Source organism: Porites lutea, chromosome 9 (assembly GCF_958299795.1).
Source record: "Porites lutea chromosome 9, jaPorLute2.1, whole genome shotgun sequence".
Taxonomy (NCBI): Eukaryota; Metazoa; Cnidaria; class Anthozoa; order Scleractinia; family Poritidae; genus Porites; species Porites lutea.
The window spans coordinates 12,210,647-12,228,105 of NC_133209.1; the positions used below are offsets into that span (position 1 = coordinate 12,210,647).

Below are 17,459 nucleotides of genomic sequence, written 5' to 3' on the forward strand. Positions count from 1 at the left end.
TGGGACCCATGTTAGAAAAATACTTGCTAAAGCTGGTAGCAATAAAAGTGGGATCTGAGATAAGCTCACCATTACTTTTAAAAAAGAGGGGCAGGTTAGTTTAGACTTGCATTTATTAAGTACCTCATTAAGGATTTTCCATCTAGTTTTTGTCATTTTTGGAGGCTGCAAGTTTATGATCATAGACGTTTTTTTCCCAATCCTTATTGGGCGATTTAGCTTATTTTTAAAAGTTTTATAAGTCTTTTCAACAGCGACACTTGGGTTCTAAAGAAATTTTTTGCAAAGTTTTGCTTTTGTCCTTATGGATTTCAAAAGGCCTTTAGTGAGCCACGGGTTATGACATGATTTTTTAGCACAATACTCAAGTTGAATGGTTTTAAGGAACGTTTTTGTCATAATTATTATACTTCACTGAATTCATAGGCTGAATTGGCATCTGATTTATCAAGATTCTCCCAATCAACACGTTCTAAGGAGGAACAAAAATTGTTTACATGTTCATCTTTGTAATCAAGGATAACAATGCTCTCTCTTTTGGTGGAAGTGTCGAAATCAAAGTTTCCCCGACTAATTGAAAAAATCGGCAAGTGGTCAGATAAATCATTTACAATCAGTCCATTGGCAGGTAGACAAGTAACATTATTAGTGAAAATATTATCAATAAAAGAGGTGGTGTTAGATTTTATATGGGTGGGCTTTGTGATCATGGGGTACAGTAGGTGAGAAAACATAAGCTTGGCAAATTCTCCTGTGATGGCACGTTGCTCATGCCATAAAAGATCTAAATTAAAATCGCCCATGACATAACAGATCTTATTCTCTCTAGAAGTAGTGGACAATAATTTTTGCAATGAATCCAAAAAGTAACTTACGTTTTCATCGGGCGTTTGATAAATTAATAGTGCCAACTATGACATTTCCCCCCCTAGGGATATTGGATCTTGTTTACTGCGGGTAATGTCGACCGAGATATCGGTCGACATAGTGGTCGACATAGCGGTCGTTATAGCGGTCGACAGTCGGTCGATAGTTGGTCGATAGTCGGTCGACAGTCGGTCGATAGTCGGTTGACAGTCGGTCGATAGTCCGTCGATAGTCGGTTGATAGTGGGTCGAAAGTCGGTCGATGGTCAGTCGATAGTCGGTCGATAGTGAGATAGATTATCAGCCGAGTATCGGTCGATATTTCGACGACGCACCTCGACTTACTATCGGTCATACGTCGGTGATATATCGGTCAACTGTCAGCGGTATATCAGTCAACTGTCGGTGGTATATCGGTCTACTGTCAGTGGTATATCGGTCAACTGTCGGTGGTATATCGGTCAACTGTAGTTCGAATATCAGTCGTGTGTTAATTTATCAGGTGAGTCCAATGGCTTTTTTTTAAGCAAAGACCTCATTAATTACTGTTATCATGCGATGGGGGAACATGTGGCGGTGCGAGGTGCGATTACTCTATGAAGCGAACCAAAGAGCACTGGGAACTAAGGACATGGTAACCTTTTTTTTTCCAGTTTTCTATCATCACCGATCGTCTGATTTTTAGCTGTTAAACAGAACCTGTCTCAGCCTAAGTTGAATTTGCTGCTCCTGTGGTCCCGCAGTCAAAGAATACTTAAAGAAGGACGAGTAAAACGACTGCTCCCGCAGTCCCGAAGTGGACGAATAATGAAAAGGAAAAGGCAGTTCATGACATGCTTTAAGAGCGAGGAATACAAATCTTTTATTATCGGGCTTTGACCTGCTTCATCACGCCAAGTTCTCGTTTGTGCAGAGACCGCAAATTAAACTTACATATTCTGCATTGAAGACGGGAACAGTCCTTTGTTTAACGATCAGTTATTGATAAAATGCGCTGATAATGCGCCGAGGAAGGTGACAAAATATCCAGCAGACTGAACACATTCATTTATTGTGGGAATGATTTCAATCAATCAATCAATCAATCAATCTTTATTTAAACACGGTAAAATCCATCAGGAATTTAAAAATTAAAGATAACCTAACTATCCTAAACAAAATTCAAAACCTAACTACAACTAATCTAACTAAAACCTGTTTTTCATGAATGCCGTGTATAACATTAAAAATGAACATTAACTAATCTTTTAAATTGACTAAGAGATTCGGCTTCTCTCACATGACAGGGTAGACTGTTCCAGAGAACTGCTCCGCTATAAGTAAAGCTGTTTTTCATGAAATTAGTTCGCGGAAATGGGACAAATAGTTTGTTAACAGAGTCCCTCAGGGAGTAACGCGTTTCATTTCGTTTAACAAACTTAGATGATAAATATTCAGGAACAAGGCCATTTAAAGACTTGTATACCATTATGGATTTCTGTATTTGAAATTGAGTGTTCAAGTCTTTCCAATCGAGTTGTCTAATCAAACGGTTAGCATCAGCATCATAGCTAGAGAAGGTTAAAACGCGAGCGGCACGGTTCTGAAGCTTCTGTAGCCTGTCAAATAATGTTTTACCACAATTACCCCAGACAAGATTGCAATAATCGAATTGAGATTGAATTAATGAGTTGTATATATAGTGAAGGGTAGGTGGAGGGACAAAAGGTCTAATTCTTTTTATTGCTCCAATTCCGGAAGCGACCTTTTTAGATAATTTATCAATGTGTGTTTGCCACCGTAGATTTTCATCAATAAATATTCCAAGCGATTTGACAGAGGAAACGTGTTCTATCGGAACATTATTAATCGAGAGCTCAAGTGGGTTCGACAAAGTACTCAATTTTTGTCTGGAGCCAATTAGCATGAATTCAGTTTTAGAAGTGTTCAAAGTAAGTTTATTAGAAATAAGCCATTTGTTTAGGTTATCTAAATCGTGACTCAGAGTTAACTGTATTGAATTCACATCAACGCCAGCATAAGTAATGTGGGTGTCATCGGCATACATTCTAGGCTGGCACGAAGTAAGGCAGTTTGGCAAGTCATTAATATAAATAAGAAATAAAAGGGGGCCAAGGATTGTTCCTTGCGGTACCCCACATTTAAGAGAGCAGATTCTAGAAAGAGAACCGTTAACAAGACATCGTTGTGTACGATTAGTTAAATACGACCTAAACCAATCAAGAGCTGTACCTTGTATTCCGTAAAGGTTCATTTTAGCTAGAAGGATATCGTGGTCAACGGTGTCGAAAGCCTTTTCAATTTACAGCAAGGAAAATACTCATACGTTCTCATTACATTACCCTGTCCTTTTGCTCTGTCCTTTCGCTTTATATTGTGTTCAAAATAAAGACGACCATGCGTATACAGAAATTAATATTGAATGGTAAGTCACTTTTGGTTGTCCAATAAAAGGAAAACAGTATGCGCGGCGTTAACATCATCATGTTATGTTCGCGACACTTATTGTTTGCGTCACTTTAATTAAAATCGCGAAATTTGCGAAATTACAGTGTCACGAAAATTTCAGATTATAACAAGGTAGCAATTAATGATCTTTGCCACATTTGTTCGCGTCAACGATTACAATTTGTACGCGCAATAGTAATTATTATCCCATGTTTCAGTAGCCAATTAGAGAGTGCGCACAACACTATCCACTGTTTTAGTGTATATTAAATACACATAGGATCACCCCTGCCGTCCTTGGCTGGCCATAACCCTAATCATGTTCTACCAAGCGTTTACATGAAAAAGGCACCTCTTACAATAATAAAAAACCTGTCGAAGGAAGAGAAACCAAACCGGCAATAATACCCAAAGCAGAGTGATATTGAGCTTCAAATTTATACAGAAAAGGTTTATAAATTTGAAAACAGAGGAAAAATTTCCCTCTTCATCGCTTGGTAAGAATTTCCCTTTTGGATGATGGTTTCTTGAAAATTCTTGAACTGACTGGCAACTGGCAGTTAGCAGTCAACTGGCAGTTAGCGACGGCAGCAAAATGACAAAAACAAGAGAAAAAGGAAAAGTGAAAAAAAAGCAGAAAAGTCTAAAGAGATTGGGTGAGACCAGAAACCCATAAGGGGTTGAAACGTGTAACTCGCGTTCAATGCTTGTGAATAATCATTTTGACCATATTTGGAAATCTTAGTGACGGATATCCATTTTCAACAAAATGGCTGCTGCGCGATCACTATGCAGATGTTGTAAGACAAGAATTCTGCATTTCAAGGTTAAAAATACACCGTTAAAAGACAAAAAATGGAAAGAGAAAGTTCAAAAGAATGCTCAGCTTTCTTTTTGTAGAGAAAGGGAAGCTTTTCATCAAGAAATCGTCCTTCGAGGAATTCAACCTCGTTTTCTACACGGCGGAGCCCATGGTCTGTTTTGAAATGCAACTAAGTCAGCGAAGTTTTTGCTGAATTTTCAGGTACATTTTGTACTCTATGGCCAAGACAATTAAGTTTTTGAAAGGGAATTTATGTATTTTTAAATGTTTCATAGACGTTTTATAAATTTTTCTCTTCGGCGCTAGAGAAAAATTACAAAATGTGCCCTGATTTGAGATGGATTTTGAGTTGAATTTTGCCATGTGCTTAGCCGATGTCACTTGCGTGAACGGATCCACGATCCAGATAGTGTTTTCCGAATTGCTTTAAAGGATTAAATTTTTGGACTTTGAATAAAAATTTTCAAGAAACGGCTTCTCTGTCTATTGTTTTGAGTTTGTTCAGTCATAAAATTAGCTCAAAACACGATCGTGACTACAACGTCTTAGTTTAATTTAAGCTTTTAAAATGCTTCTCACATTCATTACAAGCATCACTTTTTGCGAAGATGTCAGGTTCAGGTTTTGGACACTTTCGATACGCAGCTAATGAATTTTATTCGAAAATATCTTTCACTGTTTATTCTAGACTTTTAACATAAAAATTTAAAGAGGCTATTTGCAGCATAAGTTTACTGTGCAGAGGGTGAACGAGGCATCGTTTTTTGAAGTGACAACTTCAAGAAGTTGCGAGGCCGTCAATGGGTTTCATAATGTTACGTTTGGCCCGGGTGGTAAGGCAATAATATCCTGTTCAGTGTTTCGGTAATATTCCTGGTTTCAACCTTGAAAAACTTTCTCGGCTTTTGGGAGTTTTTCTCCCGTTTGTCGGCCATTTTTTTAAGCGGGCGCGGGAACCTGAAGGAAAATTACGTCACGTTGTTTACGAAGTTTGATTGGTCAGTTATCTCTTCTTCTCGTTCCAAATATGGTACATTCGAAAATGAATAATCACGAGCATCGGACAAAGCAAACATATGAGAGTTACACGTTTCAACCCCTTATGAGTTTCTGGTCAGACTTTTTGGCATGCCCGTACCAAAAAATGTCACAAAACGGGATGCTATTGCAAAGAATGTTTAATTTTAAGTAGTTTGGACTCATAACAGACCGAAAAATGTCCAAAAATGCGTATATTTCAAGAATCTCCATGTGTCAATGGGGGTAATCGGTTTATATTTCAGTAATCTTGCTCCAGTTTCTTCTCCAGGGCTATTGAGAACAGGCTAAGAACTATACAGACCGACAAAAATCTCGACCGATATATCAATCGACTATCGGCCGACTCTCGACCGATATATCGAACGGCTATCTTCTGACTATCGACCATAGTGTCAACCGACCATCGACCGAGTGTCGACCAATTACTGACCGATACATCGGTCAAGTATCGACCAACTATCGGCGAAGTGTCGGCGAAGTGTCGGCAAATGTCAGCGAAGTGTCGGTGAACGAAAAGCTATATCGGCCGAGACACATCTGGAACGACTATTGACCGTGTCTCGACCGACTATCGACCGCTATATCAACCGACTGTCGACCGAGTGTCGACCGAGTATCGACCGAGTGTCAACCAAGTGTTGACTAAGTGTCGACCGACTATCGACCGACTATCGACCGAGTGTCGACCGCTATATCGGCCGCTATATCGACCGATATCTCGGTTGACATTACCAACAGTAAACAAGATCCAGGATATTGATCTCTGCAAAAATAGCCTCGTAGCAACTCGGGTGTGAAGTACTTAGGTCTGATCTAATTTTGAATTCAAATTTGTCTAATAAATGAAGGCCACCTCCACCACGCTGTTTTGTTTACCCTATGATCTGAGACAAAGTTATAGCCAGGTATATTGACCAGATCTAAAGTGCTGTCATTTAGCCAGGTCTCAGATATACCTATAACTGAAACTTCGTGATCGAGTAACCCTAAAAGCTGCTTAAATTTCCCAAAATTACCATACAGGCTATCCGCATTTAAATGTACGTCATGTAAATAACAATAATTAAAAGTATATATACCGTAAATATTTTCAAAAACTATGAGGTCAAATGATGTATTATCTAAGTGATTAAATGGAAAAATTTGAGCTAAACATTCAGAATATAACCAATTGGTAGCTGAATTATTGCCCTGAGTGCAAGTATACACTTCTGTATTATCACTCACGAATTTGCACAGTAATATGAATCGGTATAAAATTTGAAAGAGCTGTACACAAAGACCAAGGATGCAATTGATGGACAACATACACTGCAGCAGGGACAACTCTGGTGTCAGAGCGCAAAGAAAGTAGTGTCCGATAGCCCGGTGCCAGTGGATTTTGCTACCGGGCTAGTGAATTCTGTTCTTAACTTGCCCGACAGGCCAGTGAAGTATTTTGAGGAACTAAACTTACAGAAGAAGTGTGAAATCAATTCTGCCCATCAAAAAATTTGGGGGGCTAGTTGAAATGATGTTTGGGTTAGTAAATGCTAGCTTTAGCTTGCCCAACTGGCAAGCTGTAAAAAAGACTTTTCTTTACACCCTGGGTGTCAACTATTACTAGTTTTATATAGGTTAACCTGTAGGTGGCTGCTGACTAAACGTTGTTCCAAACCCTGTGGTGAGTCCTCCTCCAGAAGGAACAACAGTACTTGCTGCATTTCCAAAACCTAACAGGTAAAAGAAAACAGAAATTATGAAGCCTATACGCAAGATCGATACAGTCAATCTCCACTTTATGGACACTCACTTAATATGGACACCTCGCTATTATGGACAGTTGTCTTTGACATTGTTCCTGAGGAAAGCCCCTACATTTTCTCTAAATTTAACTCACTTAATACGGACACCCGTTAACAAGAACAACAGACACTTGTTTCTTGCTCAATCAACAGAATCTCACAGAAAGTCATGCAACCTCACTAATGCGGACACCTATCAACTGTTTATTGTAAAAGACCTTTCCTTTTTGAAAGTAAAGAAAAAGCCTTTACTTCACAGCATGTCAATCAGTTCTGAACCTTACAATTCACCAGGAAGGATGAATTGTAGACATCAAACTATTTTGGCATCAATCGGGTTATGCAGAGAAAGGTTTTGTTTAATGCAATAAATAGATGAGCAATTTTTAGTGTTTCCGTGGACTTACATTATGTAGCTCCAGGAATGATGGCTTGGTGAAGGTTTGAGATGTACAATTTGATGCTGCTTACATCCTCATTAATTTCTTTAATATTTAATTTACTCCAATAAAAGGTGTCTTTTTGACTTTAACAACTTGACCTGGTTAATACGGAGACCCCCGTTCAGGGTTTTTGTTTGAGGCAAGAGGCTGGACGTTTTGTCCTTTCATTTGACGTTCTATGTCTGCTAATTTTATCCCAATATTTGAGGGTTTTTTAAATTTTTTTTTCTATTATCACTATTTTTAGTCCCGCTTAAGTAAGCAGCAGGACTTATAATCTGCAACAAGTTTTTCGTGGTATTTTGTACACAAATGGGGGGGGGGGGCATTGTGCCAGGCGTTCCTAGCAAAGGCCGTGGAAACTGGGACTAAGAATCGTTGCATGATCAAAGCCACGCATGTTTAGGAAAGATAAAATTTAGAGCTTTTCGAAATGTGTTGGTCCAAGAATTCTATTGCTTGAAAGTGTTGATTACTTTGGAATAAGTGAACACTACTGAGTGGTCGGAAAAAAAAAAAGAAGAATCTTAATTAGCAAAACTGCAATGGTCGTGTGTTATGAACTTTCATTGTATGCAAATGGTCTTTTGATGAGCATGCGGTTTATTTTTGGCGATGATTCAAATGACGTGCCATGTAAATCACTTTTTTGATCTCTGGCAATGATGTAATTTCTCTGGAATCGAGGGCCTTGAATTTCCGTGTATTTATACACATGTATATAGTCTGCAACCCCAGACATATTTCCGGTCATCACTAACACATGTACTAAATCAATTCAGAAACAAGTAAAAAGTATCAACGTTGATAAAGTAGGAAGTAAAAAACCTTTAGCAAGTAAATCCTGTTTTGTGTAGAATTAATCGCCTCCTCATTTCTCGATCTAATCTCCAAGCAAGCGAGACAGAATGCCGCTGTATGCGCGTTCTTGTTTTTACTTAAGCAACTCATGAACTTACTGACTAGAGTAAAACAGAATACACAATTAAATTTCTAGTTGCTGTTTGATTAGTTTCCCTTTTCGTTGAAATGAAATTGAAGTGACAAAGATTACAACCTCAGCTACCTATGTCTTTTTTGAAAATCAATAAAAAATAAATTCGCAATGATAAACAACTGAAAATTCTGTTGTAGCCATTTCCCCCTCCCTACCAAGTGTCATTAAAATGTTACTTTTTAAAGAGAATTTGAGTGAACTCCAGCCTTGCCTTGGAAACTGATTCTTGGGTTCCAGAAACACTAGAAACAGCATTTCTGAGTGTTCTATTCAAAAACTTCCCTGGGGGGGCATGCCCTCAGACCCCCTAGGGAGCTTTCCCCTTCGGCACTCACAAGGTGGCACCAAAAACATTTCATGTCAGGTGCTTTCAGAAATTTGTCCGCTGCTTTAAAAAACTGTCGAAAACCCTGTTCATTAATACCGACACTAGCATTTCTATGGCCCCTTTATTGTCTGTACTAAACTTTATCAAAGCATTAAAAAAAGGCTTGCGCTCGGCAAGAGGCAAATAACGCTTAATCTTCTTAAGTACAGCAATCCTTTGTGAAAATTTTTTGCAGAGGTAAAATTTAGTCGGCTGAGTGATTTCACCCCAGGTAGCTTCTGAAAATAATAGCAGCCCCAGGATTGATCACTGGGGAACACCATGTGTGATTGGTCTGTTTTGCGACTGCACCCCCTCAATAACAGCTGATTACCTCCTACCCTTCAATTAGTCCTCAAGCAGGAGGGGCTCCTTAGATGCTACCCTGTATGCCTCAAGCTTTGACAGAATGATGATATGGTCAGTTAAGTCAAAGGACTTTTGGCAGTTGACAAACACAAGCCCACAAATGAGGGCCATCTCGGTGTAATGTGATCTCTGGTATCTAGACTTCAAATTGCATAGCAAGTCACTACTTCTTCATAGCTGTACAAGGATGGTGGATATGCTTCCCATAAATTGTACAGAGTAAAGGGGGCACAGAGGTTGGGCAAAATTGCTCCTGTCATCTCTGCTCCCCTGGCCCTTGTACACAGGAGTAACTTTAGCTGATTTCCACGCGGAGGGAAAAGTACCTGTATCAACACAGTATTTATAAATCAGCTTAGGTGCAAGGAGATTATATTATGGGACAGCTACTTTAAATATCCTTGCACCAAGTCCATCAGACCCAGTAGCCTTGGGATGGCATGCTTTGCAATAACATCTCATTCTTTACTGCTGTGATAAAATATGTCAAATGTAAAACTGTGTCTGGCTGACATCCATTTTTAGGTCCATTTATTTATACACTGAAGAGAAAGCTGTGACTTGCACTTGAATATTCAAGGGGCTGCTTTACAAACCAAAACTTGAGGTGCTATATCCAGTGTACTTGTGATCACTTCATCTCCTTCTTTTAACCGTTGTGCAGAAGCATGATTGATTACATCCTGTCCCAAATCCTGCCCCCTGGCCCTGCTTGTTTTTTCTTCTTAATCCCGCTATCCCACCCTTTTTTACGTCTAAATCCCGATCCCGCCCTATTTTTTTTCCTTTTGTTTCTTGCTTCTATTATAGAAGTAAAGGTTATACAAGACTGACCTTCTTGCAATAGGCAGCTTTGATGATTAAGGTGATTCCCTGGTTTTGCACTGCGCATCTCTTACTGCGCATAACAAGATGGCCTCCGTAAAAAAGAGCATGTGAAGTAACATTATTAAAATGAAGTTGACTGAAGAGAAACGCTATTGCATTTTTTGCTTGCGGTTGTTTCTTGCCGAGCTGAGACTCAATTTGGTGGGAATGTGCATAAGGTAAGCAGTACACGTGTTGCTGAGTTCGACTTCCTCACGGAGAACCTCGATAGTGGATGTTCAATTTGTGCTTATTCACTTTGATTTTCATTTAAACGCTTTCTTTATCACATTGTGTCCTAAATGTGGTATCTCGATGTAAATTCTGTTAAAACGGATTTTTTAATACTTTCTTCCCCCTTTCGCGTACGTTCTATTTTGAAACTCACCCCAGTCCTCTCTCAAAAATCAAGGAAAATGCATTTGGTGCGCACTTTCTGCAGCTCTACCGCAAAAACGAGTATGGTGACCTCCATTTTTTATTTCATGATCTTAATAAGGACAGTGCTTCTTTTTGGTGAGAAAAAAATTGGCACAAATCTATGTTCAGTTTTTTTGGCAATTTTACTAAATTGTACGGGTTGAGCTATCACGGGTCGAATAGCACGTGTCCAATTTAATTCTACTTTGGAGCAGAAAGAAAAAACAAGGGCATTACAAGGCATTTTTCTGGTACGTAAGTGGATAAACAATACATTAAAGTCAAATTCTGTGCGATACCACATGCATCATTGAAAAAATCTTTCCTTTTTGTCTAGTTTTGGGCTGCGCGCGGTTTTTGTCAAAGGCTCCAAAATAGCCGTATTTGTCAGCATTGTGACGTCAAAACGAGCACGGTGACCCCCACTTTTTATTACCTTTTTATCATATTCTTGACTTGTTACATCAGTGTACCAAGTTTCATCTACAATCTATGTTAGGTTCCTTTACTAGGAAATCACCTTAACGTTCTTGACTATAACCATTAACGACAGTAACTGTATTTTCTGTTTTGCTTATATTTTTTTTGTCCGTGCATCAGTACAAAAAAGAATATTTACTTCAATCTGAGTCCTGGCCTTTTGGAAAATACCCAGTTTAAATTAGTTGGGTACAGTGTAGATGGATGTTCCGATTGCTTCACTGCTTCACTTGTCTACGCTGACTATGGGTCATGGAAAATGTATATGAGCAAACTGGCCAGTGTACAGACTGAGAAAATGTTTTCTTCTATGAAAATGGAAACCTGCTATGGAATCAAACAGCACAACCAAATGCAAGCAATCCCCACCCCAACACAAAAAATCTTAAATTGATCCAAAATCTTGACTTAAGTCCACTGAAAACTGGCAGCATTTGCACCAGAATGCACGCGAGGAAATGTCAAAGTAAATAATATGATGAAATGATCTCATTGTAACTGAAGCAAAAAAAGAATCAAGAAAATAAAACAATGATTCCTTCAGAAGTGTAATTTGCCTATTCTCATCATTGACACCACCAAAATTCAGGTTGGAAAAGAACTGGAAATCACGCTGCCTGTAAAACATGATGCAGGTAAGTCAACTTTGGTAAATAAAGTAGACTTTCTGTCACATGTTAGGCAGCAAACTTCTTCACAAAGAAGTTTCAACTCTGTTTATCTGGAAGCAGCAACTCAAACTGATCACACAAAGAACTGGAGCAATGAAACGGAAAATATTGTCAGTTTTTCGCCTTTTCAAGCAACATCATTTTTGTAATTCATTTCTGAAGTTATCAAATGACTTTTGAAAGTTTCTGAGCTCTTTGAGGAATTTTTGACCACCAGCCACGCCAGCACGGCAACAAATTGTGCTAACCCAAAGACCCCAACAGGACTTGAAAGATTTTGTCTTAATTCTTAAAGACTCAATAGCTTGTAAAAACTTGCTTGATACGAACAGCAAACACCGGTTTGGTCAGTTTGTCTTCATGTATGTGCCAATGAGGTTCTGACTTATGATATTGATATTCATGTATTGTTCAGTAATGGAGTCTCGGTAAATCCTAAAGGAAAATGTCACACATGATGCTGTCTGATGCAGTTCTTTTGCGTGCTAGAGATTTAAACCCAACCTCATCACAATCTATTTACCTTGTTTACTCATCCAAGTGGAAAAGAACAGCCACAACAGAGGATTCAACAACTGGGCTGTACAACCCTGTAAGCAAGAGACTTAAGGACGGTTTGTGAGACACTCTGATTAGCTCTGTTGGGCATTATTTTTTACTTTAAATAGGATGAAATGAGTTTCAACTGTAAAGTACATGTGTGGCATTAGGATCAAAACTCTGCTTATTTTCCTCAAATATATGTTTGAATTCTTGTTAAATACAGCTCTACTAGCTTCAAGCAGTGTCTACCAACAAAATTTCAGATGCTGGGCAAATGCTTTAAGTAATGATCCAGGTAAGGTGGATTGCAATTTCTTTTGTTATGCGGGCAACGGAGCTTTCCTCACACAGGAATGTTCTCAATTTAACACAGAGAATGCATAAACCTACACGAAGGCCGTTTACGTCATAAAATGCATTTATACTCCACTTTGAAAGGGTGTTTTTTTGTGTTAAAAGATTTTGACCAATCACAAGAGTTGAAAACAATAGCCAAGAAAAGTTTACAATTTTACATGTTCCCCACATAGGATTTCTTTGTTATACAAACTGAGACCAGATTTTGCTATATGGAAGATGGTTGGAAAGTAAGGATGAATATATGTACCGCTTTATGAAGTTTTGTTAACTTTTGCTGTTTAAGCCAATCAGAAGTAAGTACAGACAATAGAAAAGTTAGCACCTTTTTTGCATTCCAACATGTTCATTGCCGTTGTTGCTATCGTTCTTATCTGGACCGTTCCTTAATACAATAATTAGTTGGCATGCATAGCTAATATCTGGTGACGTGGCATTCAACTCTCGGCCACGGAACTTTCTTTTCTCTTTTCCCTTTTCTTGGTCTGTTTTTTTACCAATTGTCTTGTTTCTCTTTATTCATACTGCTTGCCCTTTTACAGCCTCGCAAAGTGTTGCGATATCTAGTCTTGTTAGCTATCCGCAAAAATGAGGTTTTCCTAAGGGGAATTCTGAGATTCATTCACCAATCCCATCACCAGAAATTCCTTTCATTATACCTAAATTTTAACTATCAGAGGCTTTCCCTGTCATTCCAGGGAAACCAGAACACAATCAACAGAGGCGCGACATGGCTTTCCTTCTCCCCAATTTTGTTTCTAGGGAAGGAGACGGGTATATACAGGCTGCATGCTGTATAGTCAGCATGTAACACAGGACACCATTTTACATTTACTCCATCGTTAATTACTGTATGTTACTTCTGCATACCAGGTAGCTACCCTACAAGAAGAGCTTTCTTTCTGGCATGGCTATCATGCACTTATCAGTGGCCGTCGTGAGAAGGGGTGACCCCAGGGACATATGCGGGCATGGCTCAGGATTAGGTGAATATTGATGGCAATTTTTAGCCCAGTATGGGCGGGTTGGGATTAATTTTGCACTTTTTTAGCAAGATTTCTGGGGAGAGACCTGTGGCATTTGTAATACCGACTAAGCTGCCGCCATTTTGAAAATGAACAAGTGTTTTCTCTGTGAAGACTGGGTATGAACTGCGGTACACGTTCCAAAATGGCAACTAAGAGAAAGGTGAGTCAGTTTTCCTTTTTCTTTGAATTGTCCAATTCTGCCAGTCATCCTTTACTCACATAGTGAAGTACCTTTCCCAAGGAATCTACGAGTCTTTTTATGTTGATCTTTTGGCGATTTAATGTTAAAATATTTGTGGTTTGAATTATTCATCTTTTCTACCCAAGAGAGCGTGCTGTAAGCAGTATGTCACCTCAGCTTAAATACATTTATTCTCTTCTTAGGTCCTTTTTCACTACTGTGATTGCAGAAAGCCATTTGTCATTAAGTGTGGAACATTAGAAAAATTAATTACAGAAGCAAAAACCCTATTCGAAGTATAATAAAATACAATAGAGACCTTTAGCATCAGGTTTTTCATGGGAAACCGCAAACTTCAAATGGCAGTTTGCAGTTTCACGTTGCCCAGATTTCAAATTTTAGCATAGCCAAAATATAATACAATACAAGAATACATATAGGAATTGTAAGGTTGCAACGGGGCCCAGAAGAAACCAGAAGGCTTATAAAGCTTGGGCTCTCCAGTCTCAAGAAATAAGTAAAATAAAATGAAATTCATGGCGTGATACGTTAATAATAGGAACTAAACAGAGACTGAGTTAAGTTATGAATTCAGTGACAAGGTAGAAAAAATTTTAACTCTGGATTGGAACAGAATACCTTCTTTTGTTAGTACGGCAGAAAAGAATAAAAAATCGATTTGAACTACGTGTTCATTGTTTAGGGCCGCCAAGTTGTTTTCATCAAGTCGAAGTGCATCACTTTAATCACCCAAAAAGCAACAATAATTCTTTGATTCGAGATCAAAATCCAACAAACACATCGCAAATGGATATAAAAAGCTAGTTGATGCCTTTAAATGTGAGGCTGTACAATTTTCAGTGGCAAAAAACCTTGCCGTAAATCACTTACAGCTGGAAGCCCTTCCTGTGGTTCAAACGTGAACTGCAAACTGCAAACATGGCTGCAAGGCCGTGGTCACATGACATTTTGCGGTTTGCGATTTCCCAAGAAAAACCCGATGCTAAAGGTCTCTAATAACTTTTATTTCAACACGATGGTGATTAAACAATAAAGCCTTGCCGCTTATGGGGTCATGCATGTAAGCTAACTAAAACTTAAGCGATAAAAGTATATTAAAATCGTCTTAATAATATAAAAAACTATTGTTGTCACTGTGAGGCATTGTTTGGGGAGATTCAGCCCAAAAATCTAAATGGGTTATTCCAGAAAAAATCCACACCCCCATGATGGAAGGCACGGTTTTTTGACCCCCCATCCACCTGGATTTCCAAAACTGCTTGAGCCCCTCTCCCCTCAGGATTTCCAAGTTCAAAGGCCATCTGGATTTCCATAAAATTGTTAGACACCGTGATTTTACTTTACACTCATTGTACAAGAATCCTTTTAGGCACTTAGATGATCTTTTTATTAAATAAGTATCAATGTTCCGTGAATTCTGTGTTTGTTGTGAACGTTAAGATTCTATTTTCACATCTTATTACACTTTTTGCAAATATGCTCATATTTGAGTGAACTTATCTTTTTTTCTAGAAATTAAAGGCAAAAATAGCAATATATACTACAATAAAGCTCAAAACTAACTATGCTCTCGAATAAATGGTTCTCTTCTTTGTCGATAAAAAATGACCACAAAGACAGAAAAAGGACCCTTAGTGGGATATTACATGACGCCCTGTACCACTTGCCACAACACTTGCCTTTCAAAATGGCTGCCAAACAGTCACAAACAACCACGCTTACAAAATGTACTTGTAAGGCCAGTTAAGTGGTAAATCAACCGAAATAGCATTAACCTTGGAAAAATGTATAATTCAAGGTAAAATCATTGTTTGCTTTACTTGAACTGAGAGCTTTTTTATGAATTACAGTTGACTCCGGATAACTGATCTTTACATGAAATTATGACCAGTTAATATTAAAATTGTACGCAATTGACAACGGAAAACCCCTTCTTTTCGAAGACAACACGGAATACATCGCCTCGCGCCAAAAGCTGTTTTCAGGTAAAAGCTTTTTGCTACAGAAGGATTTAAAGGCAGAAGGTAAGTAGTTACAATGTAGTTCACGCTTATTTGTTAATTCTGGCTGAGCGAGAATTCTACATGAACATCTTCATTGCATTGGGAACTTTTTAATTACGAAGTTAATCGAGTGTAATTGCCCAACCGAGAGTTTAATTTAATCGCACAGTGAATACAAATTAGGTTACTTTAATTTTGTGGGAAAAAATTGTCTTTCTCCCAAATAGAATCGATACGACAGGAGCATTCTTTCAGTTTTTATTTGCGGCTATATCTCGGTTATAATTAAGCCAAACGAGTGTGTATAATATGCAGTCCGAGGTTAATTATGTCAAGCTAGTGAACTACATTTTTGGTGCGCTTTTAAGGCTGGTGTTTTAACGCATCAGAAAGGTGTTTTAATGCATCAAATGATGCATTTAATGCATTTAAACACGCGTTAAAACGGGCTAAAATGCCGTTTTCTCAATTCACCTTAATACCCCTTATCGCAAGTGAGGTCACACATGCTCTGAAGTCAACAAATCAAACACGACTTGGAACTGGCCACCAGTGTATCCCCGGGAGGAGGTGACAATGGTAGCTTTTCTGGAGAATTATTGCTCTTGGGTGGGAAGAATTTGTGAACGTCGTTCTGCAAATGCCCGGGGGTTCCCTAGGGTCATCCCCCCTCCCCGGGAAGGCCGCTGATAAGGCATTAGCATTTACCAGATTTACGAAGTCGTTCGCGTCGGTATCAATCGCGTGCCGTAGTTGCTTTGTTTACGCCCCCGTAAAAAGAAGACCGATAATCTTACCAAAAGAGGAAGAGGCAGTAGACTTAACAGTACCAAATACCGATACAGTAGATGAGGCCGTTGTTCCGGTTCCAAAAGCACCAAAACTCGGCGTGCTCGTTGAACCAAAAATAGTCGGATTTACCACCTGGCTAACTCCAAGGCTTCCAAATGCTGAAGCAGAACCTGAAGGTGTACCAAACGTAAACCTACTAGCAGATGAAGGCTGGCTGGTAGAACCAAACAATGCCATGGCCGCAAAAAGGAGTTACAACAACTATCAAACAGTCTATCAATCAAGCTCAGACCGAGACTGAGGGAGTCTCCATCGCGTTGAGCCCGCAAACTATAGTACATATAACACATGTAAGCACACCATATAGTCGTGTACTACACAAACAATACATTTTATATTCATTGATACCTCTTTTAGTTTCGCCCTTCCCGCCAGAATTCTATTAATGAAGGGAAATGAAGAAAGGGCCTGATCTCATATTAGAAGGAGGACCATGCGGTCTTACACCATCAAACAGCTTGAAAACTCTCACTCTTTTAAAAGAAAGTTAAAATCGATCAAGACCTATGTTCAGCTGATGTTAGAGACATCAGTTTTCAAAAGGAATGCTCGGTAAATTGTAATAAGAACCCAGAATTGAGATATTTTTAAATTATTTGATTAGTCTTTTTATCTTGAATAATTGTATTGTAAATCTTTGTTCTCTTATCTAGACTAGTGGTAGTAGGTCCACCCCAGGGGCCCCACTCACATATTTTAATGACGGGGGGGTCCGACAGAGGTTCATATTTTATGCCCAAAAAAATCCCAACTTCAGAATTTGTCTACCCAAAAAAATCCCTTAGTGTTTTTGCTTCAGCAAATTTTATTATTTATCTTCTGGAAAGCTAAAACATGCCAACTTCAATTTTGGTTTTGGTCAAAAACAAAACTATAAATTGCGCTTATGTTATTGTTG

The 17,459-nt window shown here is 38.7% G+C and overlaps 1 protein-coding gene across 1 annotated transcript in view; it reads right to left on the reverse strand.

Annotated features, from left to right (window-relative positions):
- The window catches only part of LOC140947209 (nuclear pore complex protein Nup54-like), a 77,517-nt gene extending 60,713 nt beyond the window's left edge, over positions 1-16,804 (reverse strand). The window contains exons 1-2 of the mRNA XM_073396271.1: positions 16,507-16,804; positions 6,801-6,890 (exon numbers count right to left, since the gene is read on the reverse strand). Of these exons, the coding sequence (XP_073252372.1) occupies positions 6,801-6,890; positions 16,507-16,738 (322 nt within the window). The 5' untranslated portion in view covers positions 16,739-16,804. The remainder of the gene's footprint in view (positions 1-6,800; positions 6,891-16,506) is intronic.
- Between the last annotated feature and the right edge of the window lie 655 nt (positions 16,805-17,459).